The following is a 25827-nucleotide window of genomic DNA, read 5'->3' on the forward strand; positions in this document are numbered from 1 at the left end:
CCCTGGGGAGCCTATTCCCATGCTTAACCACCCTTTCTGTAAATAAGTTTTTCCTGATATCCAACCTAAACCTCCCCTGGCACAACTTGAGAGCATTTCCCTTCATCCTGTCACCTGACACCTGTAAGGAGAGACCAACACCACTCTTGCTGTAACATTGGGCCCCACACCAGTTTGAAGACCCTGAACCACACTGCTAACGACACTCACAGTATAGTCCACGTTTGGCACCTTCTCACTTGCATCTATTTAGACCGATGAAAGATGGACTGTGTGGACAACATTTTCTTAGCGATTATGCCATCATAGCAGCTGTAAAACAGTGAGTCATCTCCGCTGGTGCAGATTTTTATGAGCATGGGATGTGGACTCTTGTTCATCTCTAGCAAGAATGTACAGCTAATGGTGGTGGCTAAGTTAAACACTAGCATTTTGTAGCTGAGAATGTCATCTATTAAATAGTGTTATTGTGCTCTTTGTTGCTGTAGTTTCCTTAGAAATAAATAGGAGACAGTACTTTTGAAGCATCTGATGTGCATATTAAATATAGCTTATATTTAACAATCAGTAGAAAGCTCAATTGACTCATGATAATAGTATCATGATTATAGTAATTTGAAAAAAATCTCTAAGAACCTGTTTTTTTCTGAAACTTTCTGTATTTCAGCTCAACACCTTTTAATAAGGAAGAGTTATCAGCAATTTTGAAGTTTGGTGCTGAGGAACTTTTTAAAGAACCTGAAGGGGAGGAAGAGGAGCCTCAGGTAAATGGAACAATACATATGTACAAACCAAAACTGTGTTAAGTACTTTGTTGTAAAGAGAAACAACTTCTGTTTCAGGAGATGGATATAGATGAAATCCTGAAGAGGGCTGAAACTCGAGAAAATGAGTCAGGCCCATTAACTGTAGGAGATGAGTTACTTTCACAGTTCAAGGTATTGCTCTGTTCCTTTCATCCTCCCATAATTATACTTTTTTCTGTATGAATGTTAATTATTATTGTTATTTACCTTTATTTATTCCTGTGAAACAAATGCCACAATAAGTCAACTCTGTTAAATAGAATGTTTTTTCACCTATATGGGTAGTTACCACCAGTGCAAACACCTATGTCGATTGCTCCAAAAGTAATGCCTCCTATTTATTTTCATGCAAATTACAACAAAAGCAAAAGAGCACAATTCTCAGCTACAAAATGCTATTTTTCAACATAGTCACCACCAATTAGGCATGCATTTTCACCAGCAATGGGAAAAAAAATAATATCTGCATGATAGGGGGTGACCCACTGTTGCTGTTATCACTACTGAAACACACCACCCTCCGTCTCACCGTGCTTACATCCACTATTTGGTCTCCGTCAATGTTCAGCAAGCATCAATGAATGTCAATGTGTGCTATTTATTCCACGTGGAGGAATTCAGTGACACACCTTTGCTTCATAGGCACTTCCATGTCAGACACCGCGGGTATTGGTGAGAAGGTTCAACCTCTACTGCCATACTACCAGCATCTGCCTATGATATCGTGGGCCAACATAATGAAATAGGAGGCATTACTTTTGGAGCAGCCCTCATAAAAATACATAATGTGTTCTACTAACAAAACACAAAAGAGATTTACATATACATTAGTCTTTGATTTAATTATTAGAATACTGGGTAGGGCTGTTATTCATTTAATAGTTTACATTGTTAAACAACTGTAGTGCTTCTGAAAACAGAATGAAGTTTGGATTCCTTTGTTGATGACCTTTTAGAAATTTCAAGTTAAATTCCATTCAAACTTGAATGCCAGATCAAAGAATCATAGAATATCTTGGGTTGGAAGGGACTTGAAAGATCATCTAGTTCCAACCTCCCTGCTGTGAACAGGTTTGCCACCCACTAGATCAGGCTGCTCAGGAATCACAGAATCACAGAATGGCCAGGGTTGGAAGGGACCTCAAGGATCATGAAGCTCTAACTCCCCTGCCACATGCAGAGCCACCAACCTCCCCATTTAATACTAGACCAGGCTGCCCAGGGCCCCATCCAACCTGGCCTTGAACACCTCCAGGGACAGGGCATCCACAACCTCTCTGGGCAGCTGTTCCAGCACCTCACCTCTCTCTGTAAAGAACTTCCCCCTGACATCCAACCTAAATCTTCCCTCCCTCAACTTCAAACATTTCCCCTTGTCCTGCTGTTATCTACCCTTTCAAAGTGTTGACTCCCCTCCTGTTCGTAGGCTCCCTTTAGGTATTGAAAGGCTGCAATGAGGTCACCCCACAGCCTTCTTTTCTCCAGGCTGAACAAGCCCAGCTCCCTCAGCCTGTCTTTGTAGGGGAGGTGCTCCAGCCCTCTGATCATCTTCGTGGCCCTCCTCTGGACCCTTTCCAACAGCTCCCTGTCTTTTTTGTACTGGGGGCTCCAGACCTGGACACAGTACTCCAGATGGGGCTTCACAAGGGCAGATTAGAGAGGGACAATCACCTCCCTGTCCCTGCTGGCCACCCCTCTTCTGATAGAGCCCAGGATACCATTTGCTTTCCAAGCTGCAAGAGCACACTGCTGGCTCATGTTAAGTTTTTCATCCACCAGGACCCCCAGGTCCTTCTCTGCAGGGCTGCTCTCAAGGACTGCTCCTTCCAGTCTGTATATATGCCTGGGATTCCTCTGGCCCAAGTGCAGAACCTTGCACTTTGCTTTGTTGAACCTCATTAGATTCACCCAGGCCCACCTTTCAAGTCTGTTGAGGTCCCTCTGAATGGCATCCCTTCCTTCCACTGTGGAATCCATCCAACCTAGCCTTGAACACCTCCAGTGGGGCATCCACTACTTTTCTCAGCGACCTGTTTCACTCAATCACCACCCTCTGAGTGAATAATTTACTCCTAATATTTAATCTAAATCTCCCCTCTTCTAGTCCCCTAGGGGCCATTGCTTGTCACTGGCCTCCACCTGGACATCGAGCCCTTGACCACAGTCTGTTGAGTGTGACCATCCAGCTAATTCCTTATTCACTGAACAGTCCAACCTTCAAATCCATATTTCTCCAATTTAGATATAAGAATACGGTGTAGGACTATGTCAAACACCTTGCAGTAGCCTAGGTAGATTACATCAGTTGCCCTTCCTTTGTCCATCAATGCTGTCATTCCATCATGGAAGGCCACCAGATTGGTCAGGTATGAACTGCCCTTGGTGAAGATGTGCTGACTGCCATGGATCATATCCTTGTCTTGCATGTGCTTTACTAAGTCTCCTAGGAAGAGCTGCTCCACAATCTTCCCAGGCACAGAAGTGAGGCTCACTGGCCTCTAGTTCCCTGGGTCTTTATTTCTCTCTTTTTTAAAAATGGGAGTAACGTTTCCCTTTTCCAATCTCTTGGCAACTTCACCTCTGAGCAATGACTTCTCAAATATGACAGAGTGGTTTGACAACCATGTCAGCCAGTTCCCTCAGGATCTGGGGATATACGTCATGGATACATGTCATTGGGTTCCATAGATTTCATAGAATCATTAAGGTTGGAAATGTGTTGCAGTACGCGCCCGTTCCGATTTCCCAGGAGACCGCAGCTTGGCCAATTACTGAGGTGACACCAATATGATGAGCAGCAAATGGCATTTATTACACGTATACACTACCTTATATAGCCTAATTACTTCGTCTACGCCCCTAAGGGCACACACCACACATCAATCATTAGAGCAGGGAGGGAGCTTAACACATCAGACCCCGCGGGGGGGTCTCGCAGTCTCGCAGTTGCTGACAACATCTCCCCCTCTCCATGCTCAAAAAAGCATACTACAACTCGAGAGGACCCTAACCGCGTACACCCCGAAATCCCCGTATTGCGCCTATACATGCCATTGTCCTCTCGGTTAAGCCTTGCCCCGTTACATCCCGATTCGCAAAATAATCCTACCCTAATAACCCTACAATACTAGTAAAGTTATAGACAGAGAGATTAGAGATTAGAGTGATTGCTGATAGCTCTAGTGGCACTATCTATGCCCAATATATACCAACGTTGTCTCAGGTACCTGTTGGAAAGTACCTCAAAAATAAGAAACGTCTGTTCAGTATCAAGGCAGATGTCTCAAGCCTTGAGAGCAGTGCTCTCACAAACCTGCTGTATGGAATTGCTTGTTCTCCAGGCCTCAATTTGGCCACCTGCCCCTGAAGGGACCCATTCTAATGCCCATAATGTATACTGCACTGGCTTAAGCACCATGCACATCAGATTTGGTACATGCAGAAAGAGAAGGCCTAATACTGTCAGGATTTCTAATGCATTTAAAACAAGGAGTGATTTCAATCCCTGTTTCTCTACACAATCTATCAGGCATGTGATGTCTTTCCGATTGAGGGATACCCCTCCCAGGCCTCTGTTACCGTTCCCTACTACCAGGAAGATCTCTAGTACTTTTCCTTCCTCTATCAGGCTAGATCTAAACTTCCCACAATCTGTTAGTGCATCTCTCTTAACTTCCAAATGCAAATTCACCTTTCTCCTTTCGCTATCCTGTTCAGTCACAGCTGGAAGCTGCGAGCTCCGCACCGCTCCCACTGTGCCCATCTCCCTTTGATCATGCACTGACTGTTGTAGAGGCTTCTGATTGGTTGCATGCGCACTCAATCTTGTAAAAGGATGTGTGGGTCGAGTCAATGGGTCTGAACACTGTGGCAGAGAGCGGGTCCGGAGACTATCGTTATTTCTTTCTCCATCGGGTGTAACCTGAGCAGAGGGCGCCGGCCGGACGCCACCTACACCTTCAGGTGCAGTCAGAGTGGACAGTGCTGGCCGTACACTATCATCCGAGCACCTGTAAGCTACATCGCTTCCCTTTCTCTCTGCTGTTTTTTCTTCTACCGCTTCTCTAACTTTTGACCAATCCATACCCGAGCCTTGCCCGCAGTCCCCACCCCCCTGGGTGTTACTGCATTCCACCTCCTGAGAGGAGACAGCAAGTGTCCCATCCCAGCTCACTTTTCCCCCTGCCCCCACAGGTGGTGTTAGGTTACACAGAGAAGGATACAGTGGTTGTCCTGGATACGGCTGAGAAGTTTCAGCGACCTTGGATTCCTGCACTTGAGCCGTTTTGCAAGATAAAAGTGCAGACAGTTCAGCGCAGTCTTCTACTTGTTTATGCAAAGCTGAATCCGAGGGGGCGGTGAAGGGGGATGCCGATGGACGAGATGTTAATAGTCATAGCTGAGGGCATATTTGCGGTGTTCTCTTCCTCAGTGGACCTGCAAGAAAGCATGCTCCCCGCACAAGTAAGCATAATCCTGCCCAAGAGGCGCTCCCCCATTCCCATGGTTAACGCGAGGGGCGAGGGGCTCACTGAGGTACGGGACCCCGATCTTGGGTAGGCAGAGTTGCATTGTCTGGCCCATTTGGTGTTCCGGGGGAGGGGCCCTGGGCCTAAGGCACCCTCCCATCCTCGTTTCCCTGCGGCACTATGACAAACTTCCAACATTGGTGTGCAACATGTCCAGCTCCGCCGCACAATTGGCACCGCCTCTCCGGTCCCTGTGAACCACCCTGCCCCGTCTTCTCAGGGCACTGCGCCTTGAAGTGACCACGCTGCCCACACTTAAAGCACGGGCCTTTATCAAGAATAACATGCATAAGGTTCACCACATCATATGGCAAAAGACTAGAAGCCATAAGAGCTTCCACTGCTGCCATAGTGACAGGGGAACGCAGGCCTTTGCTTTTAACTAAATCCGAAAGACAAGTAATCGCTTTGGAATCCAAAGGAGTCCAAGCTGGACCCTCTGGTTTTACCACCACCGGCAGAGTAAGCGTGGTACCTGCTGGATCTGCGGCCCGTATGTCTTCTCTCACACGAGCCCAATCAGTGAGGGTAGGCGGGCCCCATGAAGCTGTCGATATGGGACCGCGGACCCCGGAGCCATCCCCGTCGGAACGCCCCCCCCACAGCAAAGCTGTGCGGGACAATCCACGCCCCTCGGGGGGTGGCCGCCGTAGCAAGCGGAATCGGGCAGTAGGTGAGTCCCGCCCCCACTGTCGCATTCCACAGGTCGTATCACGGCTCCCCCAGACATCTCTCCCTCCTCAAGGACCCTCTTATCAACTGTGCTAGAAGTTATACCGCTTTCCTCCGCCGACCCCCCTTCCCCGTTATCTTTACAGGGCTTAAGTGAAGGATATACGCTGCGAGCCGGGTACGGAGGTGGGTTCTCCTTTTTATGGTATGATCGCTCCTGCTTCACTTCGTTCTTCTTTATCTCCAGGGTCGTTGTTTCTGGTGGGGCCGAAGGAGTCAGCGCCATCTTGCCCTCCAGCGAATCTGTAGGGGAGACAAGACCCCCCCCTGGCCCTAACCCCAGCAGCTCCCTAGCTCGGTCACCTGCAATCTTCTCCTCTTTCGCTTTCCTAAGAGCTGTTAAAATCAATCCCCACACCTTAAACTCTGCTGCTTTCTGAGTAAACATTGCCCTCTGTGAGAGCGCGGCAGTAAACGAATCCCAATTATCAGGATCATATAAGTTAGAAGGGGATGATAATAGCCCCTCTTTCTCCAGCAACGAGAGTGTCGCTGAAATCTCCTTCTTAGAAGGAACATTTTTCCCGCAATAAATTTTGCATGCATGAAAAATCACCTTTATGACGGCTTCCATAATGCCTCCGGCCGAACTTACACCTGGCCTCTTCTGGCGTCTCCCCCCTAGCGTCCTAGGGGAATCCTGGCTCCTATTCCCGAGCCTCCCACCTGACGAGGAGTAATGGCCACCTCCTCCCCGTGCCCGGGCTTCCACTACTCCGCGGATTTGAATTTACCGCTACCGCAGTGGGTTCCTGCTTCTGGCAGACAGCTGACTCACTCCCAGGAATCACGTCGGTCGGGGTCACCACTTGTTGCAGTACGCGCCCGTTCCGATTTCCCAGGAGACCGCAGCTTGGCCAATTACTGAGGTGACACCAATATGATGAGCAGCAAATGGCATTTATTACACGTATACACTACCTTATATAGCCTAATTACTTCGTCTACGCCCCTAAGGGCACACACCACACATCAATCATTAGAGCAGGGAGGGAGCTTAACACATCAGACCCCGCGGGGGGGTCTCGCAGTCTCGCAGTTGCTGACAACAAAATGATCTTTAAGATCATCTAGTCCACCTGTCTACCTACCACCAATATTGCTTTCTAAACCATGTTCCTTAGTACCACCTCTACATATTTCTCAAACATCTCCTGGGACTCCACCACCTCCCTGGGTAGCCTGTTCCAGTGCCTGACCATTCTTTAGGAGAATAAGTTTTTCCTAATATCCAACCTGATTCTCTCCTCCCACAACTTGAGGCCATTCCCTCTTGTGCTGTCACTGTTACCTGGGAGAAGAGGCCAACCCCCACCTTGTCACAACCTCCTTTCAGGGAATTGTAGAGAGCAAGACAATCTCCCCTGGGTCTCCTCCAGACTAAACTATCCCAGTTCCCTCAGCTGCTCCTTGTAAGACTTGTGCTCCAGTCCCCTCACCAGCTTTGTTGCCCTTCTCTGGATGCACTCCAGGGCCTCAATTTATTTCTTGTAGTGAGGAGCCCAAAAATGAATGTGGTACACAAGGTGCAGCCTCACCAGAGTTATGTACAGGAGGACAGTCACTTCCCTAGTCCTGCTGGTAGCACTATTTCTGATACAAGCCAGGATGCTATTGGCCTTTTTGACTACCTGGGCATACTGCTGTCTTATGTTCAGCCAAGTGTTGACCAACACTCCCAGGTGTTGCATGGGGTTGTTGTGACCAAAGTGCAGGACCCAACACTTTGTCTTGTTGAACTTCATCCCATTTACCTCAGCCCAGCTATCCAGCCTGTCTAGATCCCTTTGTAGGGCCTTCCTACACTCAGTCAGATTGATGCTTCCTCACAGCTTGGTGTTATGTGCAAACTGACTGAGGGTGCACTCACTCCCCTCATCCAGATCATCTTAAACACATACACATTCAGTCTCATCAGGTGGTCTCGAACTTGCTTTTCACTTACAGTAGGAGGGATTTTTTTTTTTCCCCCAGCCTCCACCTAGAACTAGTTCAGGGATATGGCAGATGTGGAAATCCAACTACCAGTGAAGAATGAGTTCCTCAGCCTTCTCTGTGTCTGTTGTAGAAAGTTTTCCCTTCTCATTTATCAGAGGGGTATGTTTTCTTTGGCCTTTCTCTTCTGACTAATGTACTTATAGAATACCTTTTTGTTATTTTTTACATCCCTTGCCAAGTTCAGTTACACGTGCGTCTTGGCTTTCCTGATCCTATCTCTGCACATCTGGATGGCATCCCTGTATTTTTCCCAGGCTGCAGGTCCTTGTTCAGCCATACCAATTTCCTGCCTTCTCTGCTTGATTTCTTATGCTGGGGGATGAAGAGCTCTTGCGTTCTCAGAAAGGTGTCCTTAAAGAGCTGCCAGTTCTGTTCCTTTCCTGTGTCCCTAAGGACAATTTTCTATCTCATCCAATAATTCCTTAAACAGCTGGAAATTAACTCTTTTGAAGTTCAGGCTCTTGACTGTTATTTGCCAGGCCCATATTCCTCAAGATCGTGAACTCTACTAGGGCATGGTCGCTACAGCTCCTGCTGTCTCTGATCTTAACCTCTCTAATTTTTGCATTTATGAACACTAGGTCCAGTGTTGCTTCACCTCCGGTTGGTACGTTTAATATTTGTACCAGGAAGTTATCATTGATGAACCCCAAGAGTTTCCTGTATTGCTTGCAGCCCACCATGTTGCGTTCCCATCGGGATGAGAGCCTGTGAGCAGGCTGCCTGCTGCTCTTCCTGGGCAAACTGCCCTGGAAATTGTCATACTATGCTGTTTGCCTATGCTAGTTGCTAGTGCTTCCTGGGGGCTGCCTTTCTATGTGTGGATGTGTTAGGCTGCTGCTCCTGGTCCTGCCCATGCCTCCTCAGCTACTCTCATGAGGGGTAGGGTCTCTTGGCGACTCTCTCCTCACCCTGGAGTCTCCTTGATTTCCAGACATCCCTCGCATACCACGATCCCATGTTCCACTGCAGAACATGCCTGCTGATTGCTTCAGAGAATGACCAGAAGTGCTTAACTGGATAACACATAAAATATTATAGTGGGACCGAAGTGTGTGTTTGTATCTTGTGATTGTTTTTGTTTGCTTGTGTGTGATTTTGTTTGTTTTTATTTAAAGCAGGGAAGGACTTTGCTTTAGATCAGATTACTAAATCACCTTCCTGCTGATTATTAATTTGCAACATACTGTGGTTTCCACAGTTTATTAATGTTTGGTTAGTTCTACATAATAACATAGAATTTTATGTTAACTTGAGCATTCAAATGCAGTTAGCCCTGCTTTGAAGGAAATTAAACAACAATTGCACAGCTATTGAGAAGGTATTTCATAGTGTTTCTATATTAATTAACTTTTAAAAGAAAAAAGATCCTCATCTTTATATTCAGCTATCTTGCATGGAACGTATGTTTCATATATGAAAAATACTTTCATTAGAGATATTGCTTCCTGAAGTATTTAATATGCATACATAATTTTTACATAAATAAAATATGCCATTCCAAACTATTTTCCTAAAATGATATTTACTGAGTCCTTGTTTAAATAAAATCATGTATCTATTTGGTGAAAATACTTATGTTCCAAAACATAAGGTAGCTAACTTTTCCAATATGGATGAAGATGACATTGAGTTGGAACCAGAACAAAATCTAAGAAACTGGGAAGAAATCATTCCAGAAGTCCAGTGGCGACGAATAGAAGAAGAGGAAAGACAAAAAGAACTTGAAGAAATATATATGCTTCCAAGAATGAGAAACTGTGCAAAACAGGTATCTCTGGGTTTTGACTAATTTTTTTCTTTGATACTTACTTGCTGATGTTTTGGCTTGTACTTTTGTGTTGTGTGGTTTTTGTGTGTTTTCCCCCCCAAATATTTTTTATGCTCTAGGTAACACATAAATAAAATGTTTTAGTCACATAGCTTTGAACTAGTTACTCTGAAATTCCAGATCAGCTTTAACGGAAATGAAGGGAGATGCAGTAGGAGCAGAAGATATTCTGGATCTGATAGTGATTCCATCTCAGAAAGAAAACGACCAAAAAAACGTGGACGACCACGAACTATTCCCCGTGAAATCATTAAAGGATTTAGTGATGCAGAGATTAGACGGTAAGATGTGTGGGGATGTGTGTGCTTAATGGGACAAAGCAATTTATTTTATCATCTTGAGTTTGAAAATGTGGAAAACAAGTTTATCTTTCTTGACCTTAGTTGAAATTTTTTATTCTAGGCATTTAAAGCTTTCCTTTTTGTAGTTTGTACCCATTTAGGTGTGCTATAAAATTGAGTTGAATTTTTTTTTTTTTTCCAATATTTAATGTGTTATTCTTCCTGCATCCCCTGAAGACAGTGATTTTAAAAGCAATTGTTTCAGTGAGCATGCTTTTATTAAAAAAAACGTGACCTTCCCATCATTTTACCTAAAAACTAGTTGAAGAAAGGATACACACATCTTTGTGAAAATACCTATAAAAGGCTAAAATAATTTTCTTTTAAACTTCTTGCCACTGTAATTATTGTTATATAATGCATTGTAAAACTAAGAAAAAACCACTATTGTGATGAGTGAATCTATACAGCTGGTCCCATCAATATAAAGTGCTAAAAATACCGTATTTTGATTGAAGGAGGAGAAATTGTTTTGTTTTACTTTGGTTTGTGAAATGCTATTTTCTTCTATAATGTTTCTGTAAAATACTGCAATGCTTATAAAATATTTTTCATTGTATGAATAACTTTTTAAGAGTCTTGTTCCCTTTCCATTTTATCTGGCAACACAGTAGTTTGCTGTTTTTGTCAAGGGGTATTCTCCTGCTTGCACTAGTAACTTGGGTTCTTGATTGTTGAGTTAAAAAATATGTATAATTTTTTTAAAATTTCATTCCCTCTCCTTCCTGGATATTTCTAGTTTCTTTCCCTCATTCAATTACTTATGCATTTCTTCTGAGGGCAGCAACATTCCTTTATCTTTGTTACTATGTTTTCCTAAATCTTAAAATCACCTCAAAATTACAGACTGCTCCTCTTTATTATATGAAGCCTAACACAATGTCTGAATTGTCTATTCGCTGTAAATCCACATATGATTTCTATGATTAGACACATTGTGTTGCTGAATCCTTTGTCTCATGAAACTAGTAAAGTAACCTTTGAAATAAATTCTATCATCTATTGTTTGCATCAGTTATTAAGCCAAATAGAACTCTGGATTTAAATGTGGCTTAATTGATATAATAATCTGACCTAGTCTCTCTAGTTCTTATGTCTTTGCATTGTCCATATAGTATTTTACTAACACTTTACAAATACATTTTAAACCTAGTATAGTTAAGCATATATTTTTAACTGCAGAATTATTTTCTATTACTAGATTTATCAAGAGTTACAAGAAATTTGGTGGCCCACTTGAAAGGTAAACTTATCTGATTATATTTGCATAGCAAATTGGAATCTTATTTTGTGTATTCTTTTCTATAGCTGCTTTTAACTGCATGGATCAAAAATTTACACAGCATAGCAAGTGTTGGTGAATGTTAACTTACATGATCAATTCTCTAATTTCAAAGTCTGAAGGGAATAATTGATAAATACATAGGTGACAAAAGGAAGACTTGGGAAAATTTTGGTCCATTGCTGAATGAGATTGGGAACCTAGTTAAATGGGATAGGGAAAAGGTTGAGGTACTGAATGCCTTTCTTTGCCTCAGTCATTACCAGCAAGATTGACCCTCAGGAATCCCAAGTTCCAGAGACCTGGAGGAAGGAAAATGTACCCTTAGTGGGAGATGATCTGGTCAGAGAATACTTAAGCAAATTGAGAATTTGCATGTCCGTGGGCCCTGATGAGGTGCACCCACCAGTGCTGAAGGAACTGGCAGATGTCATTACAGGGCCACTCTTGATAATCTTTGCTCTATCATGATGACTGGGAGAAGTACCTGAAGACAGGAGTGACATTTGTTTCACTCCAAGGAGGTTCAACAAAGCAAAGCGCAAGGTTTTGCACTTGGGTTGAAGTAATCCCAGATATGTATACAAACTGGGATAACTCCTTGAGAGTAGCCCTGCTGAGAAGGACTTAGGGGTCCTGGTTGATGAAAAACTTAACATGAGCCACCAGTGTGTGCTTGCAGCCTGGAAGGCCAGTGGTATCCTGGGTTTCATCAGAAGAGGGGTGGCAAGGGAGGTGATTGTCTCCCCCTCCTCTGCACTCATGAGGCCCCAAGTCTGGGGTCTCCAACACAGGAAAGATGTGGACCCAAGGGCTGGAGCACCTCTCCTATGAAGATAGGCTGAAGGAACTGTGCTTTTTCAGCCTGGAAAAGAGAAGGCTGGGGAGAGACCTCATTGTGGCCTTCCACTATTTAAAGGGAGTTTATAAACATGAGGAAAATCAACTTTTTGCAGTGGTAGATAGTGATAGGACAAGGGGGAATGGTTTTAAACTACAGATTAGGTGTTGGGGGAAGTTTTTTACTGAGGCAGTGATGAGGCACTGGAACAGGTTGCTTGGAGAGGTGGTGGATGCCCTGTCCTTGGAGGTGTTTAAGGCCAGGTTGGATGGGACCCTGGGCAATCTGATCTAGTATGTGATCTAGCAGCTGGCAATCCTGTCTGTGGCAGGGCGGTTGAAACTTGATGATCCTTGAGGTCCCTTCCAACCCAAGCCATTCTATGACTCTATAAAGAAGGAGGACCCAGGGAACTATTGGCCAGTAAGCATCCCCTCTGTGCATGGGAAAGGTGATGGAACAGCTAATCCTGGAAACTATTTCCAGGCACACAAAGGACAAGAAAGTCATCAGGAGTAGCCAACATGGTTTCACCAAGGGATAGTTATATTTGACTAACCTGATAACCTTCTGTGATGAAATGACTGGCCTGATGGATGAGAGGAGAACACTTGACACTGTCCCCCACATGATCCTCATAGACAAGCTGCTGAAGTGACCATCACTGGATGGGCTGACAGTGAAGTGGTTTGAAACCTGGCTGAATGGCCAGGGCCAGAGGGTAGTGGTCAGTAGTAACTAGTGGTGTACCCCAGGAGTCAATACTGGGTCCAGTCCTGTTAGACAATTTCATTAATGAATCTGGACATTGGGGCAAAGTGTGCCCTCAGCACATCATCAGATGACATAAAATTGGAAGGAGTGGTGGATATACCAGAGAGTGATGCTGCCATCCAGAGAGACTGGGAAAGTCTGGAGAGATGGGCTGACAGGATCCTCATGCAGTTCAAGAAAGGGAAGTGCAAAGTCACGCACCTGAGGGAGAACAATCCTAGACACCACTGCATGCTGGGGGAGCCACTCAGCTGGAAAGCAGCCTTGTAGAAAAGACCCTGGTGGACACCAAGCTGAGTATGAGCCAGTAATGGGCCCTTGTCACACAGAAGTCTAATGGTATCATGGCTGCATTAGGCAAAGTATCACCGGCAGGTCAAGAGAGGTGATCCTTTCCCTCTACTCAGCATTGGTGAGCAGTGTCCAGCTCTAGGATCCTCAGAACAAGGGAGATATGGAGCTACTGAGAGAGTCCAACAAAAAAGGGGTCACCAAGATGATCGAGGGACTGGAGCATTTCTCTTTCAAAGAGAGACTGAGAAAGCTGAGACTGTTTAGCCTGGGGAAGAGAAGGTTTGGGGGGGATCTACTAAAACTAATGTTTTAGAGCTCTGAAATTGTACTTCTTTTCTTACAGGTTAGATGCTATAGCTAGAGATGCTGAGCTAGTTGATAAATCTGAAACAGACCTTAGACGTCTGGGAGAACTTGTACATAATGGATGCATTAAGGCTTTAAATGATAATGACTTTGGCCAAGGAAGAACAGGTAATTTGTATTTATGGATCGGGGAGAGGAGTAAAAATGTAAAGAGTCTGAATTCTTCTTGCACTCTGGTTATAACTGTATTTCTTGGGGGATAAGTGAAATAAAAATGTTAGTATATTTGGTGAAATTTTAAAAAGAAAAAAAAAAACATCCACAGCTTTTTTTCCCCCTTCCCTGTATGCATTGTCACAGTAGAATGCAGCACATTTTTGTTTTTATCATGAAATTTGAAAGTAATCTGCTATTATTTGGAAGACCTTGAGATTCTGAAGTTTAGATTAGAATGTTTAGTTAAGAAAAAGTTATTTGTTATAATTGAATGTCTGTTGCTATAGCATAAGTCTGTGGGGTTTATTTTCTTGACACTTGTCTATGACATTCACATAAAGTCTGGATATTTTAATAATTCGATCCTTTATTTTAAGGTGGTAGATTTGGGAAAGTTAAAGGCCCAACATTCCGAATATCAGGAGTGCAGGTGAATGCAAAGCTAGTCATTTCTCACGAAGAAGAGTTGGCACCATTGCATAAATCCATTCCTTCAGATCCAGAAGAAAGGAAAAGGTATTTTTTTTCCTCCTAAAGAAAACCATAATCTAGAAAATTATTCAAGGCTTATACGCGTATGTTTAACCAGTCCAGACTCTAAGCACACTAGGACACCAGTGTCTCTTCATTCCCTGTAAGAAATGACAGCATAATCTGCTCCACATCCTTTGTTTATTCTTTCTTCCCTGTCCTTAGAAGCCAGTATTTGCTTTGGCTTCTGAAACATGTTCATTGGAGACTGAATTCAGTTACAACTAATTACTCCAGACTTGAAATTAGGCTTGTTGAGGCCTTTCTGTTACCTCTGCCTGATGGAAAGCAATATCTGTCAAAGTGGAACAGACAGTAATCCTTGGTGGTAGTTTCAGCCGTCTGAACTTTTCAGCATGCTACCTTGCATATCACAGTCCCTAGACTATGCTTATGCAGTTAGCAGTTACACTAGAGTGATATTTGAAGCTTGTCTTCATTGTTAGCCAATTCTGACTCAGTCCATGGTCACAGATATAATATTGAAATATTTTCAATATTTCAATAAATATTTTATAGAAACTGTAAGAAAATCTGATTATAGTTATCTGGATTACTAACCTAAAATACCAAGATGAAACTTTTTATTTTTACTATTCTTAGTGAATTCCCTTCTCCCTTGCTAAGTTTGCAAAGATGGCTTATTTATGTTTCTAATTTGTTTCTACTAGATATGTCATCCCATACCACACCAAAGCAGCTCATTTTGATATAGATTGGGGTAAAGAAGATGATTCCAATCTGTTAATAGGTATCTATGAATATGGTTATGGAAGTTGGGAAATGATAAAAATGGATCCTGATCTCAGTTTGACACAGAAGGTATGTCATCCACAAAATTTCACTGAGGACTTTTTGCTTGTTTAAATAATAATGCCAATAAGATCGGTTACTGAAATAACTTATTTTATGATAGATTAAATTTCACACAAGTTAGGACAGTTGTACTCTTTTGTACTCTTGTGGTAAATTATTAGATTTCAAGATCTTGTGTATTCATTTGAATTATACCTTCTTACAATGTTATATTATTTCTATACATTTGAATCTCTATCACTTGAATTCTCTTTTATCTGTTTCCCTATTTTAGATGCTCTAGTTATGTTATTTTTGAGCTTTTGTAAGGAACGCTTTTGGGGGGGAGGGGTTATGTTTGTTTTTTTCACCCCTCCTTTTTTTTCTGTCCCTAGTTACTTTACTTGAAACTGCCTTTAATTCTCAACATTTAGAATAGCTGTACTCATCATACTACTAGTATTATAATGGCTGTCTAGAAGTAATGAGAAACATATATTTAGGGAAAGACTGGAGTGAAGCAAACTTGGTGACATTGCCAACAACCTGTAGCTTTGGGATATGATGGGCCATGGTTTAATGATTTCCTACCTGTGCCTTCTATTATTTTTCCTGTTTTATAAAAATATCATCTGAAATCCAGGAAGAAAACTAACTCCAATGCAGGGTTAGCAGCATTCCTTTATTCCTCATGATGCGCACTGGGCAACTTGACAAGCAAGCATGCTCTCTCAGAGCTCAGGTTCTACATTTAAACAATTAAGATATACATATGCAGTACATTGGCATACATATTCACTCTTTTTCATGGTCTCATAGATATGTGCTAATGTCCCTTTGAGCATGCTCAGTGGTACCTAGGGTGGTCGAGTGCTCACCTACTTCTTCCCCTTTTTTTAACCATCAGCTTCATCACTGAAACCTTTGACTCACTTTCTTCACTTTTCTCCAGTTTGGAAGATTTCCATTGCTTATTAGGCCATAGTGAGCCAGTTCTTAAAAACTATGTATGTGGAACCCAAGGAAAATGTCCTTGCACATTGTGAGGAAAAAGATAAAAATATTCTATTGTGACTCCAGTGCAAAATTATTGAGGAAAAACAAGACTGTTCACCCACTGAAGTGAAAATGGAAAGTTTCAAAGCTATCACTTATGCTAAACTAATATATTGGTTCTTAAACTGATGTACTAATCCCTATTGCTAAACAAACCAACCTATATCAAAACCACTCATTTATATTTTTGGCTTCTGAAATATGCTGTGGTAATGAGTTCTACATTCAGAAGAAGCACAAGGCAGAAATAGATAACTGTACAGGAGTTCTGAATTTCTTAGGTAAATTATGAAAGTGAAAACAAATTTAAGACTAGTTTCTTCAGTTTACTGGAAATTCTGTGAGGCCATTTCCAAGATTCTATATTACTTGTGCGTTAGAAGAAAATTATCTGTTCGTTCAAGCATGCTATCATGTTTGCCAGGTATAGTTGGAATGGATTCATTTGCTACCTTTTTTTTTTTTCCTCCTTTCTTAATGCAGCTTTTCCTGTTCCCAGAGCTCCAGTCTAGCAACTTCTAGATTTGGTAGTGTGTACTCATAGTTGATACTACCATTGCTCTCCCTTTAGATTTTACCTGATGATCCAGATAAGAAACCCCAAGCTAAGCAATTACAGACTCGTGCAGACTACCTCATTAAATTACTGAATAAAGACCTTGCAAGAAAGGAAGTGCAGAGACTTGCTGGTGCAGTAAGTAAAGCTTGACATTCAGTAGTGAGACAGACACACTTATACCGGCACATCAATAGATTTTTTTTGTCCTTAGTTCTACTTTTCTTTGCAGAATTTTCTCTGCATCGCTTACCACATTAATATGAGACTAATTTGAGGAATGAATTACAGATTTAATATTGTTTTATTGCCTCTTATTTTTATATATTCTCTTATTACACTAAACTCAGTCTCTAGTCCTGAGAAAAGTGGTGGTCATTAGCGCTATAAGATGAATGCTTTATTTAACATAAAAACAAGTTCTTTCTGCAACTGTGATGCAGACACTTGTCAGTTGACATAATAAAGGTACTGATTTACATTCAGGGCAATTCAAAGAGGAAAAAAACAAGAAGTAAGAAGAATAAAGCAATAAAGACTGCAAAAACAAAAGAAATAAAGAATGACTCCTCATCACCACCCTCAGAAAAATCTGACGAGGATAATGAGGTAAACATCTTGCATATGATAAAGATCATTCAGTTGTTTGTCGGTGTACAATCAATAAGTATACAGAGGTTAGGCTTAGTAAGATTATCACAGCAGAAAAAATAATCAAAATAAATGGAAATGCTCACTAGTACCATAGGCTCACAACAAACTCCACAAGAAAGAAGCTCAATTACAAGTGACATCACACAGTTTCAGTGTTCTTTAAAGACTTGAGCATGGAAATGAATGACTAGTCCTCATTTTTGTTTGCAACTGCATCTAGCTCTATTTGATAGGTATTAAACTGAAGTCTAAAGAAATCACATGCATAATAAAAAATACATTTCAATCTGTTGGTTACAAAACTTTTATAGCTAGAAACTCAGTTTGATGTAATATATGCTTGTGTATTTCAGGATGAGATTGTTTCAGTGAAATATCCACATAAAAAAATAAAAGCAGAAAAAGAAAATGAAGAAAAAGATGAGCCAGATGTTGGTATAAAGAAGGAAGCTGGAGAAAAAAGAGAGACAAAAGAAAAGGAAAATAAGAGGGATTTGAGAAGGGAGAAAAAAGAAAAAGAGGATAAGAAAGAATTAAAATATATTAAAGAAAAGAGAGAAAACAAAGTAAAAGAATTCACACAGAAAGTAAAAGAAGTAAAGGAAGAGAAGGTAACTAGGTTTATTTTTCTTATATAACACTAAAAAAGGCCACCAGGTTTTGTGAACAATTTTGGGTTTAGAAGGTATCACTTACTTTACAATTGTGATTGAAATCTTTTGCATAACTTGAAGTTTTATTTTTACCACTTGCAAATACAAAGACAGACAAAAAAAAAAATGGGAAATTACATCTTTAAAGGGGTAATTATAGCTTGCGAATGGAAGTTGTGTATGAAATTCATAACTTTTCCATTCTCATTCTCCATCCCTCAGAGAGAAAATAAAATGTACCATAATTGAATGTCAGAATACGTTCTTTTCTTGTTATTACTGGAGAAAATGTCATAATTATGGTGATTGCCTAATTACAGTATAATTCTAGCCAAAAAATAAGGTTTGTTGATCAGATGTTTTCATGTTTGTTCTTAGGTAAATGAAATGAAATCTGAATATAAAGAAAAAAATAAAAAAGTTCCATTATTGGATATTCCAGTTCATATTACTGCAATTAGTGAACCAGTTCCTATATCTGATGAATCTGAAGAACTGGATCAGAAGACATTCAGTGTGGTAAGTCCCTTGTTGATAATTTAGTGTTTACATTTGATGTTCTAAATGAACACAATTTCTGATGTCCTTGATTCTGCTATTAGGCATTACAACACTGATATCTATTGTCAGTAAAATCTCAGAATGATGGAGAGGCATCTACACTATACTAAAGTATGTTTTGTTTTCAGGCCAGCAGTTTTGTTTTATTGTATTTATACAGTATATTGAAGGATATTTGTCCACTGGCCTGTGTGCAGAATAATTTTAAAATACAGACTGTGAAGATACATCATCAAGCATAACTCACATATATACTGCTCCTTAAGGGACAGAAACAAATTTTAAACACAGTTGCTGTAGTCTCTCAGTTCTGGCCTTATCAAAATACCCCTTTCCTCTTTGTAAGTGAATGAGAGAAAGTAGCTCTTGAAGACTGTGTGTTAGACACAGGAAGGAACAAATCTGAAAGTCCTTAGTAATATCTTGCCAGAGTAATCTCTCCGATACCAAACAGACCACAACATAATCAATATTGTAAGCTAAAAGTTAGGTACACTTAATCTATACAGTTTTATAGGTCGATTGGAGTATTTGGAAAGCTAATTTTCTGCTGTGGAACTTCTATTATTCAGTTTTAAACAGTTTTCTGTTACTGCCAGATGGGTTTACTGGATCTACAGCAGTATTGGCTGTGAAAGGCAAATTAACTGTTCTCATCAGTGTGATACTGACCAGTTTACATACATGTTTTTTTTGTTGTTGTTATATTGTTTAGTTTTTTTAATTTAAACATAAGCTAATCATCCATTATTTCCATTATATCTTGCGTGGATAGGTGACTGAAAAGCATTTGATGCCCATACATAGTTATAGAATCATATCATAGAATGGCTTAGGCTGGAGGGGACCTTAAAGATCATCTAGTTCCAACCCCCCTGCCATGGGCAGAGTTGCCAACCACTAGACCAGGCTGCCCAGGAACCTATCCAACCCGGCCTTGAATGCCTCCCGGGATGAGGCATCCACAATTTCTCTGAGCAAATCTGTTCCAGTGCTTTGCCATCCTAAATAAGGTTTTTCTTCTTAACATCTAACCTAAATCTCCCCTCTTTTAGTTTGAAACCATTCCCCTTTGTCCTGTCATTATCAGACCATTTAAAAAGTTGGTCCCCCTACTGCTTGTAAGCTCCCTTCAAGTACAGGAAGGCTGCAGTGAGGTCTCCCCAGGGGAATTCACATGTTGGCACTCTGTGGACTGCCATTTTGACTCCAGCTCGTAGTGGTGGGACCCACCTGGAGTAAAGTTTATGATATTGCAACATTGCCACTATTGCTTCCAACACACTGAAGTCGATATTCAGCTCTGTACACAGTTTGTTCTCTGGTCATAATCTGCTGATTCATGCAAACGAGCTGATCAAGACAATCTACATTTTGTGGTGTGACAGCTGTGCATGGCTGTCCAGAACATGGCTTGTCTTTTACATCACTGTTGCCACTGCTGAAACACACCACTCACTCCTCACTGTGCTCACATCCACTATTTGGTCTCCATAAGTGTTCAGCAAGTGTTGATGAATGTCAGTGGCTGTCATTTTTTTCATATGGATGAATTCAGTGACACAGCTTTGCTTCACATGCACTTCCATGTCAGATGCCATAAAAATCTAATGCTTTCATATAGTAGCAAGTTTTAATTAATTGGTTTTAATTATTTTGTTCCAAATGAAAATGCTTGTAAAACTAAATTTAATGAGCTGTGAGTAGTTGTCTTTACCATTTGGCTTATAACAGTACTGTCTTTGCCTGTATAAATAGCACAGTAATTGTGATTCATGTTATAAAATTATTGGGTTTTTTTCCCCTTTGAATTAATGTATTCCTTCTTTTCCATTTTACAGTGCAAAGAAAGAATGAGGCCTGTTAAAGCAGCATTGAAACAACTGGATCGACCAGAGAAAGGCCTTTCTGAAAGGGAACAGCTGGAACATACGAGACAGTGCCTAATCAAAATTGGGGACCATATTACTGAATGTTTAAAGGAGTACACAAATCCTGAACAAGTTAAACAGTGGAGAAAGTAAGTTATTCTTCATGATTTTCCTTGAAAAAAAGAAAATCCATAATAGCTTCTATTAAGCAGAATATTTTTAATTATTTATCTTGTTTCTTATTGCCTTTCTTGTATTTTTCTGCTGTTTTAAATAAATACTTTAAAGAAAATGATTATAAATGGTCCCAGCTTTTAATGGATTCTCATTTATATATTTGTATAGCAATACATTTTGTCCAGTAGCAGAGTCATCTTACTTCTTGAAAGAAAAGAAACAAAATAAGTGTATGTAGAATGTATGTAATGTTTAGTGGAAAAGCGTTCTTATTGTTAAAGAACCTGACTGTTTCAACTTCGAGGGTTTTTTATTTGTGCTAAAAATAGGCCTTTATTAAATTTGTGAGTTGAAGTTGGAATGAATTTGAATCGCAGATTCCTTTATTTTTTAAAAAGATAGTCTAAAATGTAATCATGTATTACCTATGACTTCATAAAAACTATTTATTGTGATGTACTCAGGGATTTACTCAGAAAAATCCTGTTTGATATTTGTAGAAAATAAGGCATGTAGGTCAAATCTCTTGCACTACAAGAGATTTCAAGTTTGGAAAATCATTACTGGATAGTAAATACTTAAGTTTTCTGACATATTTCAAATAATATTTCAGAATGCTTTCACAGCAAATTGAAAACTATTTTTAGGCACATACTCTGTTAATAGAATTGTCATTAATACTACTTTTCATGCTGTGCATTTTGAAGTCATTCTGATAAACATTAAAAATGATAAATTACTAAAGGAATTCATTTTTCAATTGTTTTAAATACAGCTAAATAACATTTGCTGTGAAGCTAATATTCTGTATAACAGACTTTAAAATTATTTCAGTTTACTCAATTACTGTTGAAATAATTTTGTTTAAGTTCATGTTCTCTTGTATGATACAAGAAAAACTAATGTATGGAAGTATTATAACCTCTCTTTCTTTATCCTCAGAAACTTGTGGATTTTTGTCTCTAAGTTTACAGAATTTGATGCCAGAAAGTTGCACAAACTATATAAACATGCAATCAAAAAACGCCAAGAATTTCAGGTAATACTTTCACTCTCTCCAAATATACAAATATATATTCTAATTATTATAACTTATTAGATTATCAGTTTGGTAGTTTACTAGGAACAATAACAAAATTATTACTTGAAGTGTATTTTTCTGTTTGTTGTAAACTAGTCTATTTTGTTAGGATATTTTCTCAAGAACTCAGATCCAACTTTTGGATTTATCAATAGCAGTTTTTGTACTTGTCTCTTTCAGCAACACAATGACCAGAACATTGCTGCTAATGTGAACACACAAGCAATAAGAAATCCAAGTAAGAAATCTTAAAGTATATTATTGTGCTGTGTACCTTAAATGAGGGATTTAAAATGAAATAAGTTTTTAAAATGTCGCCTAAAACTCATGTACTGCTGGATATAAATAGAGATAGGATGACTTGACATAACTTCACTAGTTTGCTGATGAATTTGAAGTGAGCACAGATTGAACCCGGTACTTACTGATTTTAGTATCAAGTTATTTGACCACTGTATAACCAAGATGTTATAATTGCAATATAATCAAGAGAGTAAGGCAAAACAGACAATGATCACAAAAAGAGAATAAGTGGAAGAGCTTACCCTTGGGTTGAGCTCACCAGAAGATACCAAAAGAGAGGCTCTCCAGAAGAGATCCTTCCCCTCTGGTAGCCAGCTCTTAAATAGGTCCAGGAGGGGTGGAGCCTGGCTCCCCCCCCCTTCCGGCAGCACAGGTGAATTGCCTTCACCTGTGCTCCTCTGGCTGACTCAAGGCTCACCTCAGGTGATCAATCAGAGGTTCAGGCCGTGACTCAGCAGTTCCCATACAACCACCTTAAAAAATAAAAACTTCAATAATTTTATCTACTTACTTTTGAGCAGGGAGAAAGGCCTCCTCAAAACTTGTAAACTCCTGGGAGGCTCTGTACATATTTGTAGCAGTTGCAATGTCACAATAGCTTCAGGGAATACGAGATGTCTTCTACTGTTGACAATAACAGCTTTTCTATGCTCCCACGCTTGTAATACTTACTGTTATATCATGTTATCTAAAACCTTGTGTATGTTATCATGAATTTAAAAGGAACATTATGTGTTTTAGGAATTGTTGTGGTTTAACCCAGCAGGTGGCTCAGCAGCACAGTCACTCACTCTCCCCCTTCCCAGTGGAATGGGATAGGGGAGAGAATTGGAAAAAAACCCACAAAGTAGAAGTCATAGATTGAGATAAAACTATTTACTAAGAAAAAGGAAAAAGATAATAGTTATGACAATATATATAAATGTCTATAACAAGTGATGCACAAGCAACTGCTCACCACCTCCCAACTGATGCCCAGCTAGCCTCCAAGCAGCAGAAGAGAGACAGATCAATTCCCACCACCTTCAAAACTCTTTCCACTTGATGTTGTAGGATGTGCTAATATATATGGAATATCCCTCCCCCCCCAGCCCTTCACTGAAAAACTGGAATGGCCTTGCCTCAGTACAACACTGCTAAACAACAAATAAAACATCAGTGTGTTATCAACATTGTTTTTCTCCCAAAAAACCCAAAACATAGCATCATACCAGACACTCTGAAGAAAACAATTCCATCCCAGCTGAAACTAAGTCAGGAATACCACTAAAAATCTTTCATTAACAAGGTATACCTTTAAAATTGCTGTTCATGCTAGAGCTAGCTCTCCTTCAAGAGGAACTTCCAATTGTTCTGTCTAAAAATGCCCTTTTAAAGGCATCTAGTCTCTACCCACCTCTCATTATGGACCACACTGATCCACTACATTTAGTCTGTAAGGTTGAAAAGTTTTAGTTTCTCAGCCCTACATATCTACATTCCTAGCTTGCTCGCCTTCTACTTCTGAGATCTCATTCAGTTCACTCACATCAGTGCATTTGTCTTTATTTAGATCTTGTTTCCGTCAAATGATAGTGCCATTTTCATGTTGCTTTAAGTCTGACAGGTAGAAGTGCTGTTTGAATTAGGTGAAGAAAAAAAGTATAGTGTATGAGAATTCCTTATAACCTCTGTCTGCTTTATTAAACAGATGTGGAAAGACTAAAAGAGAATACAAACCATGATGATAGTATCAGGGACAGTTATTCTTCTGACAAACATTTGTGTCAGTACCATGATCATCATAAGGACAGATATCAGGGAGATACTTATAAGAAAAGTGACTCAAGGAAAAGGCCCTATTCAGACTTCAGCAATGGAAAAGATCATAGAGACTGGGATCACTACAAACAAGACAGCAGGTAAGTTGGTTCCACAATTGTAAAATCTCTTAAGAATTCCTTTCCTGTAGTGTTTGTAGTAAGCACCAAAGTGCTTTATTTTTAATAATGCAGAATTGCAAAGAAATGTAGTTCTGTTGAATTGACATAATTGTAATTCTTACTATGTATTCTGTAATACTTACTAATATAAATATTTTTTTCAGATGCTGTAGTGATAGTAAGCATAGAAAGTTGGATGACCATAGAAGCAGAGATCACAAGTCAAACCTAGAAGGAAGTTTAAAAGACAGCAGGCCTCATTCAGATTACCGTTCCCATTCAGACCACAGGATACATTCAGATCACCGTTCCACTTCAGAATACAGCCATCATAAATCTTCCAGAGATTATAGATACCACTCAGACTGGCAAATGGACCACCGAGCTTCTGGTAGTGGCTCAAGGTCACCATTAGATCAGAGGTCTCCTTATGGTTCAAGATCTCCATTTGAACACTCATCAGATCACAAAAGTACACCTGAACATACATGGAGTGGCTGGAAAACATAACAAAGACTGACATTTTCTGGACCTTCTTTTAGCCATATACAGTAAACTAACACAGTAATTGCCTTATCTGACTTGAAAGACTGGATATTCTATCAGTAGCAGTATTGTTACTTCTTCCCAGGATGCAAGGTCTATTATTCCATCAAAAAAAAAAAAAAATTTTTGTATTTAAACTTTATGCTGCACAGTGCTGCAAATGCTGTGGCACTTTTTTTTTTTTTTTTTAAGAAATTAAAACTGTTTACTTTTACAGGGACCTCAATACTGCCCTGTTCAGACTGGATCTTATAAAACTGTTTTTAGGCAGAATGCAGTTGAAATTGTTTGTAAATTAATTTTTAGGCACTGACATGTGATCTTGTTTCAAGAAAGAATGAGAAATTTGCTGTTTTCTTAGTAAAGAATTCTCAAGGATTTTGTTCACTTTCCAAAGCTACATGTTTACATCGTACACTGCAACCACCTAGCGGCTTTTCATCACAAGCTTGAATATTTAAATTCTTACCTGTAACTGTAAAATAGCTAGGATTTCTCCTGTTTGTGATCAGATATTATAAAGCCTTTTTACAATAAATAAATTTAAGTGGCTGCAAATAAATTAAATTTTTCTTCCATTTTGCTTGTTCCTTTCCCTACCAACTTAGGCCTTCCTCTCACAAGTATTCAAAACAGGCAGTGTACTAATTATTTTTAATAAAAAAAAATAGCTTGATGAAATCACTGTTCAGAATGTAGAAAAGGAACACTTTTCTTGTATTTAGTGCCCATTTTTCTTTGATACTTCAGATAAATGTTTTGGGGTTTCATTCTAGTTAGCTTTTTTTTTTTTCTGTCAATTTTTTCTGTCAAACTGTCAATATTGTTATTTGTTGTAGCAAAATGGTGGGAAATAGTCAAATTGTTTTCTGGAAATGTTTTTAAGTCCATTGGTTTTAAAGGAGGAGTGTTCAATATCTGAACAGTGAACTTCAGAATCCAAAGTAGCCAAAATTGATTGTACATCCATTTGTTTTCCATCTTAAAATGGGCAATAATGTCAAATGTACTATGTGGCCAGCTGATATTTTAGAAAATTTGAATGACTTCAATAGAATTGTTGTAATGCACATTGATTGTACATAGACAACATCTATCTGACAAAATAAATTTAAAAGGATATGCGAGCTCTTGTTTTTTTGTTAGTGTTTTTCTACAGCATACCTTTCTC

At 40.0% G+C, this 25827-nt stretch overlaps 1 protein-coding gene across 1 annotated transcript; it reads left to right on the plus strand.

Moving 5' to 3' along the window:
- The first annotated feature begins 257 nt into the window (after window positions 1-257).
- LOC122161669 (chromodomain-helicase-DNA-binding protein 1-like) lies at window positions 258-25783 on the plus strand. The gene is made up of 18 exons (XM_042821229.1): window positions 258-322; window positions 668-764; window positions 843-938; window positions 9660-9836; window positions 10017-10177; window positions 11439-11480; window positions 13772-13902; window positions 14328-14466; window positions 15153-15303; window positions 16904-17026; window positions 17375-17497; window positions 17896-18153; window positions 18574-18714; window positions 20598-20776; window positions 21747-21843; window positions 22066-22123; window positions 23879-24089; window positions 24275-25783. Exons 1-18 carry the CDS (start codon window positions 258-260, stop codon window positions 24618-24620), a joined length of 2595 nt encoding a protein of 864 aa, XP_042677163.1. The 3' UTR covers window positions 24621-25783.
- Window positions 25784-25827: the final 44 nt, after the last annotated feature.

This window comes from Centrocercus urophasianus, unplaced genomic scaffold, assembly GCF_019232065.1.
Source record: "Centrocercus urophasianus isolate 14NV4802_14NV808 unplaced genomic scaffold, USGS_Curo_1.0 seq_198, whole genome shotgun sequence".
NCBI classification, from domain to species: domain Eukaryota; kingdom Metazoa; phylum Chordata; class Aves; order Galliformes; family Phasianidae; genus Centrocercus; species Centrocercus urophasianus.